Here is a 22,303-nt window from a genome sequence, read left to right as displayed (position 1 = left end):
TCTCATCTTTCTAATTGTATCAGGTCTCTGGTTCAGTAATGATGGTTCGTTATATCGCTGGTCCCGCGAATCAAAGTACCACAAACCTGAATCTGTTTGAAGTAGAAAAGAGTCTTATCAGATACCAAAACCATGGTTCTAGCTGTTGTAGATCCCAAGATAAAAGCATGTAAATTAATGCTTCATATCCACATCAACCTCTGGATGACAGTTTTCTATAGAAAACACCATAATTACTGATAAATGTCATGGCTCATTCACGTATCTGCACAAATCATGGCAATAGACCTCAATTAAGTTTTAGCCATGAAACTGCTCTATTAGTAGATCACCCAATGGTGTTACTAACAATTCTAGAAAATAGAATTTAAAAAAAAAAAAAAACAACAATCTGAAAATAAAAAAAAAAAATGATTAGATAACCGTGATACAGGTCACTATGAAAATTGGTGACACATTACCTTTAATATAATGTACACTAGGTCCACTAAAGGTTCAGAAGATGATTAGCTTTGGGATTGACCTTGTATGACAGACTTAGAGCGTGAGAATTATATATATATATATAATCTCTCTATGTGTCCATAGACTCTACAGATACACTACATGTACATTCTCGGATGACAGGAGAAGTTGCATCCCATGTACAGTATATAGAACGATAATGTTGATGGACTGTAGAAACCTGAAATTCCTAGTCACATGACTGACAACACACGGGTTATTGAACGTCCACAGAGTGGAAGATCTCTTTATTATAAACAGCTTCAAATTCATGGATTGGCTTTTCCAGCCTGAAAAATCCATCAGTAGAAACACATCTTATTTTCCAGTAATAAAGATAACACAGTATTTATTAACAGGCTGTTTATAACTTACAAACTTTAATAGAACTATACAAAACAAGCTCTGGTTTATTAAAAGGACTGTACAAAAAGGCACAACGGACACATAAAAATGGACACGTGACGGAGCTTTGAGCAGCCAGATGAATGCACTCTTGGCCTTGTGATCCCTGTACAAGTGATGGGTCAGACGACGTGGCTAGCCCTCCCCTATAATGAGCAGGGGGGAACCATGACTTGGTCCTGTGTTACTAGCTTACATTTCCACAGAGATAAAAAGGAAGCTTGGAAATCCTGGTGTTTATGTAGAGCGCCCTCACCTTCACTAACCGTGAGGAGACGAGGAAGAACTGCTGCAGTGTGAGACATGGGAAGGAGAAGTCGTAGGAGACTCATGGGAGGACCAGAGCAGCTCTTTTTGAATACTATGGGGCAGGTCATTCTTTAGCCTACAACATGGCTGTAGTCACAGTCTACGACCACCAGCCTTGTGAATCGCTACCATCACCTCAGTCATATGTTACGTGCAAACAATGTATTTAGTAACTACAACTATAGAAAGGACTGAAGAACTTTGTTATAAGTGCGCCATTCACTTCAACCTCTCCTATATACAGATGTTACTATAACTAGTAAGTTGGGATAGTTAGTTGTGTAACTGTTTTGATAATATATCCTAACTATGCAGCTTAACAAATTGTAGAATTACAGCTAAATAGATAAAGCCTAATGCAGCTCATCTAGGAAAAGATTTGGCGATTTCACAGGAGGAAGACGCATCCGATCTGTATCCAATATTTAAGATGATATAACCTCGGCTATTCATTGTGTCACACGACCCTGGGTAGACCCTGCCTAAAGATCAAACTCTAAGGAATATCAGGCCATAGGACAAGGAGGTGGTCAGAGGCACTTAAAACATCCTGAAAATTGCTTCTATGTATTTGAGGCACAAAGCTGTAATGGTGATGATGTTCTCCAATAGTACAAAATATCCAATGTGTATATAAAACTACATCAATATAGTGCAAAGTAGTGTCCTCATTCACTCAGCTGCTCAAAGCTGCACTAGCTCCAGGTTGTTGATTAGATTTTATGTACCAAATGAGAAGGTCCATGTACGGAGCACAGGTTCTCTTCACACTGGGAGGCATGCAATAGAGTCCAACAATGCCCAACCAAGCCCTAAATTCTGCAGTTGCAAGTATTGGGGCATTATGCTGGCCATTCAGTCACAATTGCAAACCAAACTAGCAGGTACAGGATTGACCACGGTGGAGTTCTGGTAATACCTGGTCCACAGCTTTGTGCTGCTACAGCACATTTTGGCACCTTCTATGATGGCATGGAGGCTACTCTGAATAATTGCATTAATCTATTTTTTTTCATTCTCCTGTATATTTTCATTTCTATTTACAAGATTGGTGTGGAATATTTTTTTGGAGGAAGGGACTGGCACAAAATAAACAGGTTGCTGTATATGGTGGACGCAGCCTTTTTGTAATGGTTTGAGGTACATACACATGAATATATGAGTAGACCCCGAGGACCACGGAGCTCACACAGGCCTTGTATATGTTCATGTGATAGATTGCCATTACTACTGTCTACACCACGGCCACCTCTACCATAACTGACCGCTTGGCTGAATAATATATTCTTCTTCCTTTCATCCAGATTTCAGCAATGCTACTGAAAAAATCATCGCTTTCCCGTCTAGTGATACTGATAGATCTTACTCTGTTGCCAGTCCAACAAATCAGAGTGGGATAGATTACGGTGCACAAGCAAAAAAAAAAAAAAAAAAAAAAAAAAGGAAAAATACCTATAAAAATAAATAAAATAAAAAAATATATCTCTAACCAAGCAGACGGAGGCGGTTGACTTGGAGGTGTAACATGGCACGCGTGAATCGGGTTCTTATCGCCAATCATGACCAACTGCCATTACGGGAAGGCTGACCGACTTCTAGCTCCCCGAGAAGCTCCATGACTTCAGCAAGAAAAACCAAGTCCAAGCTGTAAAAGTCACACTTTTCCAAACGCCTGAGCTCAGTAGATAAAATCTCCTGGGATCTCTTGCAGCATCGGCTCCTCAAACTTAAATCGCTTTGTGATGGCTTCACTTTGTTTCTCCAGCTCAGTCTGTCTGCATTGTCCCAATGTGTAAGAAGCCATTAATATCAGCTCCTCTGTCACAGTCTGTCCTTCTGTGTCCGGCTGGGCAGGAGAGGCTTCTGGGGAGTTCTCCGCTTTCTGCTCCTCCTCTTCTTCAGGCAGGATTTGCTTGTCGTCTTGCACTGTACACATAGCACTAGAGTAAGGATCAGGGAGGTCACCTTCGGCCAGCCAGGGGTGCTGGAGACAATCCTCTGCTGTTGCACGCCCTCTGAAATACAGGAGTAGTGGTATTTAAGCAAAGTAGAAATCATATTTAATCAACTACTAGAATAACTTAGAATTAAAAAAGAAAAAAAGACTAGAAACTCTTAAAAAGGAGCCAGATTTTTCGTTTTCTGAGTTGCACACTGATCTATCTGCTATCATTTAATACTGTTTAGTCTACATCTTACTTTTGGACACGATCAGTAAATCTTGGGCTTTTATTGCAGATTTGTGAGAATCCATGAAAGGATTCAACAGTAGGGAGAAGTAGAAATCATTTCATATTTTGGAATCAATTCTTGCTTTGGCACATTAAGGCTGGAGAGTGTTTGTTGCTTTTTCTTTATGAAACAAGAGATGAGGATCTGTGAATTTCAAGTCACATTTTTGGGTTCGGTTCTCATCTGATTAACTTTAGATTAACAAAGTATTCTCTGGACTCTGGGGTGGGAAAATATTTTCTGCCACAAGTCAATGAAGATCACCTTTTTATATCCATAAGTGCAACGGGGTTGGGCCCGATTCTCCTGCAGCCCGATAGTAGTGCCCTGGGACAGCCCAGGAATCGATGCTCAGCACCCTCCCTTCAGCCATGATTCACATTTACAGCCTTAGAGCCAGGACTGCATGGAGGCATATGGGGCCTACCCCTGGGGTTTTTCCCAAATGTAGCTTCCACAGTGGTTGAGAGTAGCAAAACAAATTTTGACCTACTATGAGAAAAGAGCATCTCACTAATAGCGAGCAGGAAACAGTGTGGTAGAAGCAAATAGTGGCTCTCCATCCCATAGTAAACACTTACAATAAATAATGCATACAAACATCACGTTTCCTATGATCAGATAACCAGGATGTCTAGTCCAATAGAGACAATGAGGAGGTCATGCTTATAAGGAACACCACCCGGATAAACAAGTACAAGTACCAGGCACGCATAGTAAGTAAAAGTGTACAGTCATCAGTTCAGGCAGGATCTGAGGGCGCAGCCAGGAAACACAAGATAAACTAATAGGCCACCACTTACTCAGGTTCCCTCACTAGAAGGTTCTTCATGAAGTCAACTGCAGGTTCTGAGACTCCTTCAAAGTCTTCTGTGAAACTGATGTTGAGCTGGGAAATGTTCAGAAAAGTGTGTTGCTTGTCATCTCCCAGGAAGGGGGATGTACCGGTGAGCATTACATAGGCCAACACACCAATGCTCCTGTGGGGGGAGATAAACCAAGAGGTCATAACACAGCGGAGAGGACAGGTCAATACACCATAAATAGATATAGTCAGAAGAGAACCTACCACATATCTGTTGCTGTACTAATCGGCTCATAACTCAAGATTTCAGGGGCTAAAAGAAGGAAGGATACAGTCACTCCACTGCCAACTAAATCCAACTGAAGACAACGTACATGAAAGACTCTTACCAACATATTCTGGGGTCCCCATGATCTCTCTTAGTTCTTCATTGTTGTTGACTATTCTGGAGAGACCAAAATCCACAATCTTTATGTTACCGAGTGGCCGATCACTGGTCAGTAAAATGTTTTGTGGCTATTTAAAAAGAGAGGAAAAGACAGTCAAATGACTGAGCAGTAACATACACATTGCATATACACTCGTCTACCCCCAGGCGCCACCAAGGTTAGTTTTGTATTCAGACCTCCATTATCTAGTCCCTAAAACAACGGAAGTCAAACAGATCCATTCAAATGTCCATAGACTTGCGTGGCTTCTGTTAGTGTCTGTTTGCACATTCTTCTCTTTGACTTCCAGCGACGGAGAAAATAGTACTGTAGCTTCGGTCCACAACTATGGAAGCCATTAAAGAATTCCATTCAAATCAATGGACAATTTACTGGAACCATTAGATTTCAGTTACTTTTTTATAGTGAGGGAATATAATGGAGGTATGTACAAAGGTGTGAATTGGGCCTTGGATGATTTGGTAGAATGTACGCTTTCGATGTGGGCTATGGTGGACTTGTAACAGATGTGTTAAGAAACAGACACATCCTTTCCTAATTCCTTACCAAGTCAATAATACCAAACCACATTTATTCAGTGGAAATGAGCAGCCATTGCTACTGAGTTATCTACTATGGAGAACAATTTTGGGATGAATAATGATGGCACACTGAGCCAGCCATGTTTTCTCAGTATATTGTGTTCCAAACAAACACATGAGTCACTGGTAAGCCGAGCCTTCTCCATCACAAAAGACTGCACCCCGGCAATTACAGCACCGTCCCGGCAGCCGCTTCACACGACTAGTGAAGACACTTTATACGTGACTAAGCTTTCTGATATGATCTATAAAATAACAGTTTTCTGCCAAGTCAGTCACATTGTGGGAGATTGAGGATGTTCTGACACCAAGTCCATAGGACTCATTTCTATGTAACACCTCTCCAAGGTATGAGCTGTAGGCTGGACGCATTATTGTAACAGCCCAGAATGATCAGTTTCCTAATGGTCCTGGGGTAGCCATGTGGCCAGAAGAGTATTAATGCATTTAGTGCTGATTCTTCACAGCGGCCGGTCATACAATTGGAAAGGGATTTGTCTGATCAGCAGTTGCCGTCTCGCTAGAACAAGCTCTGCAGCCACCGGATCAATTATTGAAGCTCTATTTCCCTCTCTTTAAGCACGTAGGGTCTGTTTGCCAATCCACATTTTACTGCCGTGTATATGATTTATGTCTATTGACTTTGCTGATAAGTGTGCGTGTCCAGATAGCAGCGTTATAAATGGTGTACGCTCCACAGAGTGGCTGATAAATCTGATATATTGCAAATAGCAATATTATTTGGGTTATCACTTTCCTCAGAACATGAAACTGAAATGATTTACAGGGAAAAAGAAAATGTTGCACAACATATCTATATATAACTGGATCAGGTAGATTTTTGTGTCAGACAATCCTCTTCATTGTGTGAAACAAAGCAGTGTGTATGTCACATAGGAGCCTCCCCCTGGCATCCATGTACAGTGTGACAATGACAGAAGTGTAAACCTGCCTCCATAGCTATAAAAGCCACCATTGATATGTGCTTACCTTCAGGTCAAGATGGACCACATTGTGTCTGTGGAGAAAGGAAATTCCTCTTAAGATCTGTCTCATGAGCCTCTGGACATCCTTCTCTTTGAAGGCCTCTTCCCTTTCTGCTATGCACTGGTTGAAGATTTCACCGCCGGCAGCACTAAGGAACAGAGAGGACGGTCACATCAAAGACCTGAATGTCCAGTCTGACACACAGTCCCTATGGTCACAGGCAGCAGCACAGGCCATTGTGGTCCTATACCATGTACCCCCATCTGCTATAAATATACATCCCTCAGCTAGATACCCAAGTGCAGTGTCAGCCATTCCTAAACCCACTTATTGCAAAGTGGAGCTGTAAGTCACTGGAAACGTTTCACTCCCTGCTATAGCTTTCATTAGATTGGAGGGGAAATTTACATGATAAGTGAAGCCCCTGTATGATAATTGGGCCCTGTTCACACCTCCTGCAGTCATGGAGGGGTCACTATAAAATAGCAATGAGCAGGGCAGGTCCTGCAGGAAGAGGCCTGTCTGGTGAACTCTCTGCTGGGCAATGGCCGGGGGCACATACAGAGGGCTACAAGTGCCACAGGTCTGCTAGCACTGGCCTAGGGTGTACAGCCACCACTGTAATGCACAGCTGCTCATCGGGTGGGTAGCCTCCATGTCAGAGAGATAAGCAGTAACATGCAGCACAGCAGAGTGTCCTCTCAGGGAAAATGAAGTCTGTTGTCCCCAGATGTGGTGGATGTCCAGACATGCAACTTATCAGAGGCTATTCATACAGCATCTAGAATATAGAATGGACATTTATGTTCCACATCCCGGGCTTTATGGCCTGTACTACACAGCCCTCCCCCTCCATCTGTAGGAAGCAGACAATTACATGAAGTGTATAATAACAATAATGAGGACCAGTCAGCCATTGTCTGGAGGTTGTTATGTAATGAAGGGTAACTTGCTGTCCGGTGTACCGGGAGGGGTTCAGCGCTGTGTAACCCTCTTGGAGGTAGCACAATAGAGGAGCTTGCCTACAGCAATGTCACACAATGAGAGCAGCTTGTGTAACCGCTTACATCATCAGCTGGCTGCTTTTCCCAGGGGATAGTGAAGATGAAATGTCCACGCTTACTGAATTACAATGCTAAAGGCATACACCACCTCATGTAGTAACCGGGCAGCTTATCTTACTGTACTATAGTTACCCTTCAAGGTGGACTTGTAGTCTCCAACCAATAAGACAGAGGGGCCGCTCAATGCCTACCCAGTCTTCTCCCTCCTTTCTCTAGACATCCCTGGAATGTTTCCCACACAGGACAGGAAATGCTGCCCCCTGGGAACCCGCTCCTCTTTCCACAGGTTGTGTATGGTATTATATGTCACACTGCCTTGTAATAGCCATTTCTTCTTTGACTACCACTTTATACATGGGGAAGCAATCGCTACCACGTACTAGCACCCTTCCGAATCGCTTTTATGACACTCCCTAGTATATATGCATGTAGCCGATATACCCACGTGTATACGCGTTACCTCATCAGACTCCTGTGGTCTATGGTAATATAGATATAACAGGCATCTTGTGACTATAATGGTTGACAAATAGACTTAAGGCCATGCCAAGAGGTTACTTTAGCAGGCCAAAGGATAAAGAAGCCCTTACCCGCCCCCCCCCCCAAAACCACTTCCCCCCAACCACTTATTTGCAGCATTACACCACGTTGCGTGTCCAATGATCAAGAGGATGGTGTAACAGGTACTGACCATAAACAAATTTGACTCAATAAGGCCACACATTATTTTGGACCGTGTGTTCTGACATTGCAATAGCCAAACAGGGTACCATGTATTTACATGGGCTCATACACAGCAGTAGTTTCTACAGCCACATGAAAGAGCGGACTAACCAAGCCCCAAAAGTCAGTGCAGGTGGCTTATGTGTGCCGGGCTGTGTCTGTAACATGGGCACTCTTCTAATGCTATTCACATACGAGCAGACTTCAAAGGTCAATGACTTATGGGCTGTAACCAATGGACCGTGAAAAAGCATATGGCAAGGTGTGGCAAGTTGTAACCAAAGGGTTAGATTCCCAGGTGTTGTGTCAAATAAAAACAGATATTAGAATCTAAAATGCCTCAAAAGTTCCTTCTTCTCTGGGGAAACACTAAAATAACAGTCTTCTCAAAGTTTGCACACGCCAAGGTACAGCAAAGACAACAGGAAGCAGTAAACTTATTGGATCTTACTCAAAACAAAAGGACAAGGTGTAGCCAACCCAATATAAAAGACTTACTCAATGAGGCTTCTTACCCAACACCTCCACAAAACCCTACACTTAAGACACAAGATGTTACTAGTCAAGAGAGGAGAAAAAAATACCAGTACCTGAAAAGAAATGTCTATATACCACCAGTAAGCGTGACATTGCAGAGAAGTCAAGAGCGCGTTATCTTTAGAAAACAGTCTACAGTTTCTTAACCAAGGCGAGAACCCATTGTTGTACGGAATAATGCCTTTTGTAAAGATGGTCCCTAAAAAGGTTAGCGGGAAAATCCACACATCATCACTAAAGAAAAGAAAACTCAATTGAGAGTCAAGTCAACTGGAGTTCTCTTATGTTCGGTGTATGTCGAGGCCATTGACGGAACTAGTCAATGGTTTGCAGGACACATTTGTGAAAAATGCCCTATTCATTGCTAGGAATAGAAATGCCCATAAACCCACTCTAAGTTTGGTGCATTTTTCGCAGATCTATTATTATAGAAAGCACAAACCACATTAATCAGGTTATTACATTGTTACTTTGAACGGCCCCCACACAGGAGACCCAAAGCCTTGACCTGCGGAATGACAGAAGTCCTGGTCACTTTGCCCCTACTCTCCAAAGATGATAAAGTTTTTATTTATCCCAAATATTATTGTGTTATACATCTTCCTAGAAAAACATTTTTTTGGTGGGACTTGTGGTCAAGACGACAATGGCTGTAGTATAGGTTTTCATCACGAGGACAGATTCTTTGCTTCTAGATGTAAAAGCATATTCATAAAACAACAGACATCTCAAAACCCATGAATAATTGATGAACAAAGGAAATGATAACTTCTCAATTAACACTGTCCAATACATTATCCACAGACATGGGAAACCTCCATGTTCCCCAGAGGGAAGACCGAAGGAGCCAAGTGATAAGGAAGCCAGTCACGTGCACCCGGCCGCACATATTACCCTAATACCCTACAGTGAAGAGCAGATTACAGCGTCATCCGACAGACACATGCTGTTCCACATGGATACCTCAGCATACAGAATACATATACGACTCAGCGGTACCAGGGGCTCCGTGTAGTCATTAAGTAGTGCGAGGTGACACTTAGCCGGTGAACATTGTTGTATGGTGGGAAATGAGATACACTTCCTCTTATTTGATAAAATACAATATATTCTTCACTGCAGTCTATGTTTAGCATGGGAAACAAAGCATGTGAACACACCACAAGCACCAGAAGGGCAAAAGGTAACCGTACTGTATGCTACAAACCTATAGAAGTCTGACCTTTATATCCTGACACTACAAGACATTTAATGGGAAGGAGCCATGCCCTGCATTCTCAGGAGCCATGGGGTGCCCCAAGATTTAGGGTGAGCGAGGACGTGCAGGCTAGCAGAGAAGACACACAACTATGGGATGGTGTGAGAAGTACAGAGGGCCAGGCCGGAGCAGATTTTTGTTTTACAAACTGTTTGTGTTTGGAGCGTGAGTGCTGGGCATGATGCCAGGGCACAAATAATGCCACAATGCAGCCTTTCTTCTAATGCTTGCACATAGGGGACAAAAGCCAATTGCCAGCTACAGCAAATAAGACTAACACAGACTTCTTCTAAATATATGACCGCCAAACCCATTACTAACAAATAACTGGGGGAGTCGGAGCATCCTGCTTGGAGTGGCCATACACAGGATGGCTGGTGGCCTTCTCCGGTACCGGTGTGTACACTGAGGGGGGTTGTCAATCATCCTATGGGGCAGTGGGGTATACCTGACGAATCAACTCTTTCACATTCTAGAAAATATACCACAGAGCTCAGCTTCTCTCCATCCATAATATCCTTTCATTAACTAAAGCAACCTGTAAAAGCTTATACAAGGCTTACATATCTGTTAGGTATCCTGCACTTAGTTACATCTTTCGCACTTTCATCAAGAGCTGCATGCATAATTCTGCTCGCTGCTACTAACAGAGAAACTTTCCACATCTTAACCAGCAAACAATTGTTAGTTATTGAGGCGCTGCTGACCCTCCAGGGATTGTGTATATAGAATAATGTGGGGAAGGCCAATTGGTCTTGTGAGAGGTAAAAGCCATGATGAACATATAGCAAAAAAAGGAAACTTGTAGGTCTACAAATAACACGAGAGTCCCAGAAGACCCCTCCATACACAAACCTGAATTATGTGACGATTATAATAATTACACGAGTCATAAGATACAAGTTACTCAGAGATGTGAAACCATTACAATGCAAGTAAAAGGCTACATATGTTACTTATACATCACATCACTGAAGTGCAAACATTTAATCTTCCAACATGGAACCCAGTAATAGTATCACTACTGTCTGCAAACACAAGATCATACACAGGACAAAACATGTAAAAAGTTATATAATTCAGGAAGAAAGTCATTCCTTCCCACCTATATATAGCAGGGACGTGCTGAGGTTATAGGGGACAACACCTGCTCTGTTTGCATTATATTATCGCTCACGTCAAGACATCACGTCAGAAAGTTAATGTTTAACCCCTTTAGTATGGGCTGCAAAGGCAGAGACTGTACGGTATTGGACAATTGTAGGCACAGTCCTTTACTTACTATTCTAAGACCAGGATCATTTCCGTCGCCGTCTCGTACACCTCGTGCAGCTTGATGACCCAAGGGTTGTCCTTCGCCAGCTCCAAGACTGCAATCTCATGCAGGATTTCCATACGGCAGTCCTGTCCCTTTCTTCGTTTTCTCATGATTTTTGCAGCAAATTCTTTCTCGGTTTCTTTTTCAATACATTTTCGAACCACAGCAAATTTTCCCCTAAAAACAGGAAAAAAAAAAGTGTTAAAAACAATTTACATAGAAATGTGAAAAGAGAAGGTGTTTGAATAATTTATGTACTGTCTTCTATTACGTCCCATAAAAAGGTTTTTGCTTCTATTTTAATTTGTCAGTGGGTGATGAAGGCTACACAGTGCACCTCTACCGCTGTACCGCTACATCCCCACACATCATCAGCAGGATACAAGCTGTACTGTGGAGTCTATGTGCAAACCCCAAACACTCTGGGGCACATGTACCTCTGTTTTTGGCTTTGTGCTCCTGGATTTTCTGTTTATCAGATGAGTCTTAGGAGTTTTACCTTTTAATATATGCAAGTTAAAGAGAACATGTCAGCACCTCTAAATCCTCTCACCAGTTATAGGTTATGGCCTACTCACTAAAGGTCAAAGGAAAATGTGGCATAATCCATATTTCAGCTTCACCAATTTCCCTAATAAGTACAGGTAGGCTTCTACAGTAACTATGGCAACAGCGAAGAGGTGGCTTCACCACAGCACGGAGCAATTATATAAATCCTAAACTATTACCACTAAAAGCAACATGCATAGTATGTATGTGTGAGGGGTATAGTGAGCAAAAAGCTGGGATTACAACCAAGTGTATAGGATGCCCACAGGGCAAGATAATCAGCCAAGAAAGAGCCATACAAGGTTGGTTTAGACCCGCTAGTGATAAAAGGCAATTACCATATGCCAGGCTTCCTGGTGTCATCACAAGCAGGGGGGCTGCTCAAGGAATCTTAGAATATATTTAGATGAAAGTCTCCATTGCATTTTAATGTCCATTTAATGCGTCACCCTTTTTGTATTAAAACCCTTTTTAAATTGTATGCACTGTCCTTTTGATATTAAATGTCCAGAGACATTACCTACAGTTATTTCTTCATTTGTGACTGTAATCTAATATTGGTGCAGATTATATACTAGGAGTCTCCTCAGCCTATATATGACCAGTGGTGGCAGCTATATCACTCAGGTTCTTGGAGGGCGGAGAGCTATGAGAGCACAGTCCAGTTAAACCCGGCAGGCTCCCTTCCTGAACGCAAGTCAGATCCAGTCAGCGAGCAGCAAGGTTCCTGACAGGGAGCGATGTCAAGCGCCTATCACAACCTTAACATCTGTAATCAGCTGATAAACTGCACTGCAGAAAACTAGACAATGGCAAAATTTGAAGAGAGACTCCTAAGCACAAGTTGAAAAAAAAGCCATGCCCAAAACAAAAGGTTCATGTGCTCCTGTCACACTGCAGAAAAATACATAGGTCAACCAGCGATTCAAAGACATGGAGGATACTAGAGGAAATTACAGCAGCCAAAATCACAGATCTTCACATTTTTATTTTAATCTTTTTTTTTTTAGCAATTCTGTTTTTATTGGTTTTAAAACAACAAGACATTGCCATAGGGCTCTGAACATGGCAATATGACCACACTGCGCTCCACGTAGTACACAGTAGCTTGGTATGCAGTGTACATAGCCCGTGGCCAGGGGAATACACAGCAGGCACCTGACAGCCACATTGTTCAGCAGCTCCTGTAATGTACAACTCCCCCAGGGTCAGTAGAGATTCTATACTAGCCGCTGGATTCACCTTAAAACTCCTATGTAATGCAAGTAACTACGTAAAACTACAGTGGAACATACATTTTATTACAAGTATTACAGAAAGTTGATTGTGTTTATGAAGCCTGCCTACAATAAGATCCCCAAACCGACAGGTAGAGCAGAAGCAGTGAAATGGTATAGGAAAGCCCCCCCTCCCAGAGATGAGCAGAAGCCCACCATGGATACAGGGAATGTAAACACGCTTTTGTCCTGCACATTTCTGCAGCATGAAGTCATGCCTGGATGAAAAGCCTAAACCGCATTGTACGCTGACCTACTTCTAGGCAAACACTAACCCCACACACTACATGGCGAGAGCACAGAAGCACGGTACTAAACTAGAAAGCCAGGCGGTAACCAGGTCCTCCACACCACAGAAGCTTTCCACATACACACACTGCAGCCAAGGACACAACATATGTAAATGTTTGCTGCTTCCAATGTCACCAGGTACCGCACAGGCTGCATGTCATCTACCAGGGGTCAGGCCTTCACTGCATCAGTATATGCACAGATAATGTACCCCAATAATCAGAGGGGCACAGGGTGACCTCAGATTATAACAGAGGCCATGCTGTAGTGTCAGAGCCACAACACAGTGGACCCAATGCAATTGCAAGAGAAACCGATTCACCGCAGGATAGCACAGGGTGTAATGTGAACAGTGCCCCAATAGTGTGGTTAGAGGAAACCTACCATGAGATCAGAAGTAGATCTGAGGGTAGATTCCTCCCGACTGCCCATGTCCCAGCTCTGTAATTTAATAATCCTAGAACCAACTTGTTAAAAATGTTATTTTAGTAATACGTAAATTAACTACAGTGGCTACTAGGGAGCGGAGTAGCCTTAGCTCCCAGTGCCCGGCCAGGCTAGTACATGACCCAGTAGCAATTAATTTACCTATTACTAAAATAATGTTTTTAACAAGTTAGGTTTCCGGATTAGTAAAATTACAGTTTAGGGCAGAGGCAGGCAGGAGTAATCTACCATCAAATCTATTTCTTAAAAGAGAACCCATCATGCAAAATAACCCCCCTAAACTAAATATATTTTCATAAACTGCCATTAGAGAGCATTGCCTCTATCCCTTCATTGTCCCTCTACATGCCTGTAAACCTAAGCAATGAGGTCCTAAAGCTGTATGCAAATGACCTGTGAGATATCCAATGAAGCATTAGCATATTCAAGCTGTCCACCTTATTCATGAGTGGGAGGCACAGCCACACCCCCAGTGCATGACTGACAGCCTGTATAATGATGTGAGGCTGTATAATGATGTGAGGCTGTATAATGATGTGAGGCTGTATAATGATGTGAGGCTGTATAATGATGTGAGGCTGTATAATGATGTGAGGCTGTATAATGATGTGAGGCTGTATAATGGTGTGAGGCTGTATAATGATGTGCTTCCTGGTGCTGGTGGCCACGCCCCCTGCAGCCTGTGTGTGCATGTGTGTGTGTATAGGAGAGATACAGTAGCTTCAGGCAGCCATGTTACAGCAGAACATGTCAGATTCATGTGTAGCTGATGTAGCAGGGGGAGGAGAGGGGAGGGGTAACAGGGGTGACATCACTGCCTCTGACCATGTGACCAGCCTCATTTACATAATAAAGAATAGATGATTTTACAATGATTAATGTATGAAATAACTAGATAAAGGCTGGGATGGGATCCTTGTGAGCTGCTCCAACAGGTAGTAGTGACAGGACAAGTGACACAGACCTGATGACAGGTGTCCTTTAAGGTCAATTTCTCATGGTAGGTTTCCTTTAAGGAGGAGTCATAGAGATCGGTCCCAAAAGTTATGGAAATGGTATGACCCGCTCTGCTGTGTCCATTCCTTTATACAAGTTGAGTTGTGGTGCTTTCAATGGAATTATCAGAAATCAGAACAAGCGACTATAAGAAACTCTTTAACAGATCTCAGAGAAAAGGGCTTCCTTTTACACTTATTCAGGCTCTTATCCCTTCAATTCCACCAGGGTAACCCTCTGCTGAAAATCAGATGTCAGACCACAATGCAAGGGGGAACAGGGAGTCACGGCAGCTAGGTTTTCATCAAGCAGCTAAGAGACATTTATACAGACACAGCAGAGGGGATGCCACGTCTTCATTCTGATATATACAGAATACACCTATGAAGAGTATGGTGAAAGGTTAGATACAAATCCTAGATATAGGGTTGCACGATGTATCAAAACCTCAATACTTGTTTGAAATTTCAAACTCGGACGGTTCAATAACGGGATTCGGTAATTTTCCAGTTTAAAAAAAAAACAAACAAAAAACAAACATAATTAATATAGCTAAATTGCATAAAAATGTATAAGACACAAACAATATAAAATGTTTAATTTTAACATTACCAGGACAACCATAGCCTTGACCGTTACTAATTGCATGCGTTTCACTGGAAATGCATATGCGATTGGGCTGAGCCCCGCCCCAGACATTTGCATTGTGTTTCTAAACGCAATGTAAACACCCCATGTGACCTTTGCAACATTGAATCCAGATATGACTTTTTTTTCTTTTCTTAAAAGTATTGTATTGGTATCAAGTATTGCGATACTTCTCCGGGTATCGGAATTGCACGCAATATTCTGCTATGGTTGCAACGCTAGTAGATAACACTACAGAAGACAAAGCATCAAGCTGCAGGGATGCTGCAGGACGAAGCATTATGTAATGGGAAAGGAGAGCGCGTGTGACTGGCAGCTCTAATAGCCTGTGATTGGGTCCTCTGCCAGGACAAAGAAGTGGGAACTAATGTTCTTCCAACTCATTACAAATTGTTCCAATACTGCGCTACCATCCGCTCATTAGGAACTAGAGACAAGTCATTAATATTAACACGCTACAAAATGGAGGCTTCCTTCACCACACAACACCTGTATAACTGGGCATCATAGAGCTTACACTTATGTGCCAAGGAAATGCCAATCACCCTGACAAATATTTACTCTGTCATATGAATACATAGTGAACCTGCCACCATGAAAATGCTTATGTGCAGGATGTTATAGAGCAGGAGGAGCAGTGCCCTGCCTGCAGGCAGCATAATATAGAGCAGAAGAAGCAGATTGTAAATAGTGTTCTAGCTTTAGACAGCATGCCTTAGAGCAGGAGGAGCAGTGGAGATTGTGAATAGTGCCCTAAGTTCAGATAGCATGTTATAGAGGAGGGAGAACTGAGCAGATTGTGATTCATACCCTACCTGCAGGCAGCATGTTATAGAGCAGGAAGAGATGTGCATATTGTGAACAGTCCCCAACCTGCAGGCAGCATGTTATAGAGCAGGACGAGATGTGCATATTGTGAACAGTCCCCAACCTGCAGGCAGCATGTTATAGAGCAGGACGAGATGTGCAGATTGTGAACAGTCCCCAACCTGCAGGCAGCATGTTATATAGCAGGAAGAGATGTGCAGATTGTGAACAGTCCCCAACCTGCAGGCAGCATGTTATAGAGCAGGAAGAGATGTGCAGATTGTGAACAGTCCCCAACCTGCAGGCAGCATGTTATAGAGCAGGAAGAGATGTGCAGATTGTGAACAGTCCCCAACCTGCAGGCAGCATGTTATAGAGCAGGACGAGATGTGCAGATTGTGAACAGTCCCCAACCTGCAGGCAGCATGTTATAGAGCAGGACGAGATGTGCAGATTGTGAACAGTCCCCAACCTGCAGGCAGCATGTTATAGAGCAGGAAGAGATGTGCAGATTGTGAACAGTCCCCAACCTGCAGGCAGCATGTTATAGAGCAGGACGAGATGTGCAGATTGTGAACAGTCCCCAACCTGCAAGCAGCATGTTATAGAGCAGGGGGTAACCAAGCAGATTGTGAATATTGTCCTACCTGCAGGCAGCATGTTATAGAGCAGTGGGAGCTGAGCAGATCAATTTAGTATTTAGGGGAAAGATTCTATATATTATTACTGTATTTGTGGGGGATTTTTTGCAGTTATCATTTTCAGAGTCCCATCTATATGCAATTGAAGTTTGAAAACACTGAGTATACTTTGTTGGGGAGGTTAAATCTCTGGAGGCTCCTCAATACCCAGAAAACACTACTTGAATATGTTGTCAGTGTAACACCGCAATGAGATTTGTACGTTGCAAAGAAGACCCCAGAGTGATCCTAGAGCCGATGACACTGCTGGTCCCATCAAGGAAGAATAGCCAGAAATGTAGAAACCACAGTGTATTGGTTACCAGTAGCTTCATCTACTGTATGTACACAGCAACGAGTGATCCCTATCTTCAAACCTTCTGGTATCCTCCATAGGAAACATACATTTGTAGAGTAAAATGTGACCGGCTTCCTAGATATGTTCAATTACAAAGCCATTAATACAAGCGACTGACAGACAGGTAGGGCTGGTTCTACCCGTCTCCTGCAGCATTTACACATCTGTGGTGCACCCTGTAAGGCGGACGTCACAAGACAATCCTATAAATCACAAGCCCTGTACATGGAATTGAAGGAAGAGGGATCTCATTGTTTGGCAAACTAATGCATAGCAACCAAGCCGGGGCTGGGGCTTGTGATCCAGGAGTACACAATAATGAAACTGAAGGCGCACGGCAGGAAGTTTATTATAGATGACATATAATCTCATAGCAGTATAATGGTGCAGGGGACGGTCTATGTACAACTAAACCCATCACAGGTTATATGTAGTATCCAGAAATCACCAGGAAACCAGTGGTCACACAACATGACTGCATAGCACATACCGAGTTATTAGCCGCTCATCGGCAGCACAGCTCAGGCTTCTCTAGTGGCCACCATTACCATTCATTATAATAACTGCTTATACAGGCCAACATATATCTACAGTGCACTGCTGAGACAGATTGGCATATACTAGTAGATAAATCTGTACACATAGGGGGACATTTATCATACGCTGCCCCTCCGGATACATCAAGAGGCTCCGAATGGCTGGACTATTATCCCATCACCGCCACGTCCTGTGTCCCCTTCCTCCTCAGATTGTAAGCTCTTGTGAGCAGGGCCTGTCTAGGTTATGAACTACTAATATTACTGTGGTATCTGATTTTATTTGCATATGTACCCCAGGTTCTGTAAAGCGTTATGATGGCGCTATATAAAGATTTATTATCATCATCCCTGGGTAATAGCCGTTTGTTATGGCCACAAGGGCAGATGACGAGTCGGAGATTGCTACAAATTCCACCCCGGGCACTTACTGACCATGTTGGGTCGGGTTTACATGGAGTACATATTGCAACTAAGAAAGATAGCCGAGCGCTGTACCAAAATTTCCTTAAAGACAAAGTAAAGTAGGAGATTTACTGCATTTTATCCTTCAATACAGGAAGTGACAACAAAGTGGATGTTTACATGTCTGCCATTCCCTCTTATAACGTGGATTATTACACAAATAAGCTCTTTCCCGGGGGTAAGGACTCCTTATCACAAGGAGCAGAGGCCTTATAAATACTTCCCTGCACATTTTCTATGGTCCCCTGTGCGTCCATCAATGAGGCAGCAGAACGGCTTTCTTGTTTTACTCATAAGGAGCTTTTGATCTTGAGCAATTTGTCCAGGGTCACCAGAAGCACATAAAACAGGCGTCACAAAGATCAGCCGGGGAGTCCCAGCATCATCCCATGACCTTCCACACATCCAAGGACTGCACATAGGTAAACTAGTGCCACATAGGGTTAGGGCAGCAGATTGATCAAAGGCTTGTGGAATAATGGAAGGCATGTGCTCAGTGATAGGGGGGCATCCAACTGTGCCCCATGTTATCAGCTCCCTGCATGGGCAGAGGATAAATCAGGGCCTGACAGCTTGTTTATTTCCCATTGGACACATGACTCCTTCTTCATGTACCTTCACAGGCAATAATCTAGGCACATAGCTCACATACCAGCCTTACCCAAGCCTTCAGCGTTCTTATGACACGTACATTAACATTTCCTATACATCAATCATCCCTCGCAGATATTCACACTAACTACATCAATAAAAAAAAGCTTCACTTGTGCACATTGGCTGGGGGTCTTATGGATTTGTTTAGTCTTTCTATCTAAAATGAAAAAGCAACTTACTAGCAGCAGCATCCACACGGACCAATGCTTTAATATCCCAAATCTGCCTATACATGACAAGTCTCCTTGGGGGAGTTTACGTGGGGGTAATGAAGAGTGCCTGGAGCACCAGACACGAGTCCAATGAGAACATTGAGACATATTATACAAACTGCACAGCAGACAGGTATACTAGAAGTAGATAGGGACACTTAACTACTGGCCCATTAAAATTTGCTGTGAGCAAAAATTAAGAATGGGAAAATCTAATAAACCTTAATTTGCGTGTGACTTTCTTCCAATGTGCATACTCAAGTCAGTAATTTTAGGTTGGCTGCGGTAGATCCCAACCTAAAGTTGGCTCTAAAGTGCCAATACAAATTGAAAGATGAAAGCACCATAATGGAAAAATTGCCCCTATAAATTAGAGAACATGGCATGTGTGAGGGCCACATCTCCAGACCATGGCAAGGCATGGCAGAGCAAAAGTCATCAATTGGTCCAGGCGACTGTGGATGTGTTGTCCTCTACTCAGGTGTAAGTGAGTAAAGGGCAGTAGCCGCATTGATCTCTGATGCAGAGTGTAGTTTGGGTTCGTACAGAAGATGCGACCTTCACACAGAGCATATTCCACAGACCAAATATTCCCTATGAAAACATCTGGCACATTGTCCAGGTAATCTAATTCCCAGAATGTCATCCCCTCAGCAGGTTATTGTGGTTATAATGCTGATAACAAGTGTATATGTGCCAACCAGCCGTCCTGGAGCCCACTGATAACAAGGTAATAGATGCCCAATAACCTTTGGCTGTAAAGTTACATCATAATTCTGCTGAATGGTAAAATACTGACAAGTATCACAAGGTCATCGTCTACTTGAGCAAATAACGAAAGCCCGAGTGCAGCGCTCCCTCCCCTGGACTCTTACCACACGGATGTAATATTTGCCACCTGCCTCCCAGTTTGCAATAAACTGAAGAGTAATAAAATAGTGGAATGCTGCCGGTCACGGACCTGCCAGGAATCAGTGAAGTATGAACCCTGTCCGGGAGCCATATCAACCCTATACAAACACTGACATGTAATGAGCTAGAATATGTCACATACATCACATCTGCGGCAGGAAAGTTCTGGGGTGGAGGTGGGGGGGTGAAGAAGCCCACAGGGATAAGCTGCTACACTAGCGCCCAGGAGAAACCGGGACATAAAATGGGTTAGCTGCAATCCCACTTCCTACGTTCTGCCAATTCACCCACATCTGGGGCATCTGGCTGAATGTCACTCGGTAAGCACAAGGGCTTTGTTGTGGGCAGCACATCAGACTGGGACTGGTGCCCAGCGGCATCACATACACACCATCCTGTCTGTGTACCGGGTAGTGCCCACTCACACAGACAGATTATATGTCCGACACGCAACTCTAGGACTCAACACAGCTACAGTACAGTCAAAAGGGCAATTCACATGTGCGATGCCACACAAGCCCCGGCAGAGACATTTTAGGTCATTTCTTCTGCCTAGCTTTGCCCACTCAACAGGGAGATCAACAATGCCACCTGTGTAGAGGAAAAGACCAGTTTACCAGGGCTGTCTTAGGAAATAAGTAATAGGGTGATCCGGGGTAGACATATAGAGGCAGTCAGTATATAGTAGTAGGAATGGTGGGAGTTTCCGTCTTCCTCTGAATCTACACTGCAGAGTCATAATGTAACTTGCGTCCTTACTAGTAACAGTAATGTATAATAACCAAGTAGACCTATATCTCTCATACACAGGTCCTTATCAAGCACATACCTGTACAGGTGATGACCACACAGTCTCTTATCATTAGGGTGACAAGTGACGATTGGTAAAACAGATTAGCACCTTCATGATGAAGTTAACCAGTTAGAATCTACTTAGTAAGGAATCACAAGGGTCCTATCCATCAGGTAACAAGAGACCTGCATTTATCAGCAAATGTCCTTTAACAGTATAATGGATGAGATTATCACCGAGTAACATCTCCACTTCACAGGGGATTTCTCAATCACAGGAAACGCAGATATTGTGGTAAAATAAGCGGAAGATTACACATCGCACACTACACAAGAGCACTGAGTAATGGGGGCGCACATTACGCCTTGTCTGTGCCCAAATCAATGATTATTATACTGAACCTAAAAAGATGTTACATCATCTCAGACACAGCAGTGGCTGCAGGGGGATGTGCTCAGCTCTGCCAGCCTCAATGTATATCCATACTGCAAGAAACCTATAGGAGAAGATTATTGCACTAAACCTTATATGATCTTATATAATCTTAGACGTAGAAAGTCAAGGACACTAGTAGTTACTTCCTGGACCACCACACTGGTGCCCACCAAACCCGGGCGGCACTCAGGCTATGGGATCTTCCCTGGATATTACCCTGACATGTAACATTTCATCCCTTACTACACGTGACGTCTCCATAAAGGGTCCTACAAGTGGGCACCATATTGTGTATCCTGTATCTCAGGATGCGGGTGCCAGGAGGTGATTATTACCATGCCCACCTACCATGGGGGTGCGGGAACATAATATATGTAGGTTTGGGGTGGCAAAGCCCTGGCAGCACTACCCACCACACACCCCAGTGATGCCCAGGTGCTGCCCCTTACCTGCCCAGCTCATGCCCGGGGGCTATGGTGTAGCGGCTGCTGAATGGCTGGCTCTGGATGGGGGTACACGGCTCTCCCAGCAGTCCCGGCCTGTCATGGGGCTTCCTCTCCTCCATCTGCTGCCTCCGCACAGTCCTCGGTGTCCGGCAGCATTTCTCCATCACGCCATAGCTTTCCTCCGGGATCATCCTAGGGGCAGTGCCAACCTGAGGGCACGGTAAGCCTAGAGAGCGGGGGCAGCGCTGCAGTGGTCCCGTACACGGCGGGTGAGACGCCTCTCACTACACTCACTACCAGCAGCGACAACTCACTGAGCTGGCGGCACAACTTCCTAGTGCGGGGGTTTCGTGTGACCACGCCCACAGGGCGCGTCCTCCCCCCACGTACGGGTTTCTACTAGCAAAGCAGAGGGGAAAGGCGGGGCCTGGCTGTCAATCAAACTGAAAGGCGCTTCCGCGCTGCCTTACCTGAGTCACAGGGGTTGTCCTGTAGAGGGCGCTGAAGCGTCCCGGGCGCCATATACTCTGCCTATGACAGGTCCTGTCCCATACAGAATATGTCCTCTGACGCTGTGGCTCACAAGCGCTTTTATCCAAGGCACCAGTAATGTAGGGATTCATTT

The 22,303-nt window shown here is 43.7% G+C and overlaps 1 protein-coding gene across 1 annotated transcript; it reads right to left on the bottom strand.

Moving 5' to 3' along the window:
* Window positions 1–852: 852 nt before the first annotated feature.
* On the bottom strand, window positions 853–22,035 carry STK17A (serine/threonine kinase 17a). The gene is made up of 7 exons (XM_072153347.1): window positions 21,682–22,035; window positions 11,137–11,349; window positions 6,276–6,420; window positions 4,645–4,771; window positions 4,520–4,568; window positions 4,254–4,430; window positions 853–3,233 (listed from the first exon to the last, which is right to left on the bottom strand). Exons 1-7 carry the CDS (start codon window positions 21,867–21,869, stop codon window positions 2,897–2,899), a joined length of 1,236 nt encoding a protein of 411 aa, XP_072009448.1. The 5' UTR covers window positions 21,870–22,035; the 3' UTR covers window positions 853–2,896.
* Between the last annotated feature and the right edge of the window lie 268 nt (window positions 22,036–22,303).

The sequence above is a fragment of the Engystomops pustulosus genome, chromosome 5, assembly GCF_040894005.1.
Source record: "Engystomops pustulosus chromosome 5, aEngPut4.maternal, whole genome shotgun sequence".
Taxonomy (NCBI): domain Eukaryota; kingdom Metazoa; phylum Chordata; class Amphibia; order Anura; family Leptodactylidae; genus Engystomops; species Engystomops pustulosus.
Note: the sequence above shows the minus strand (reverse complement) of the source record. Positions and strands in the feature narration are given on the sequence as shown.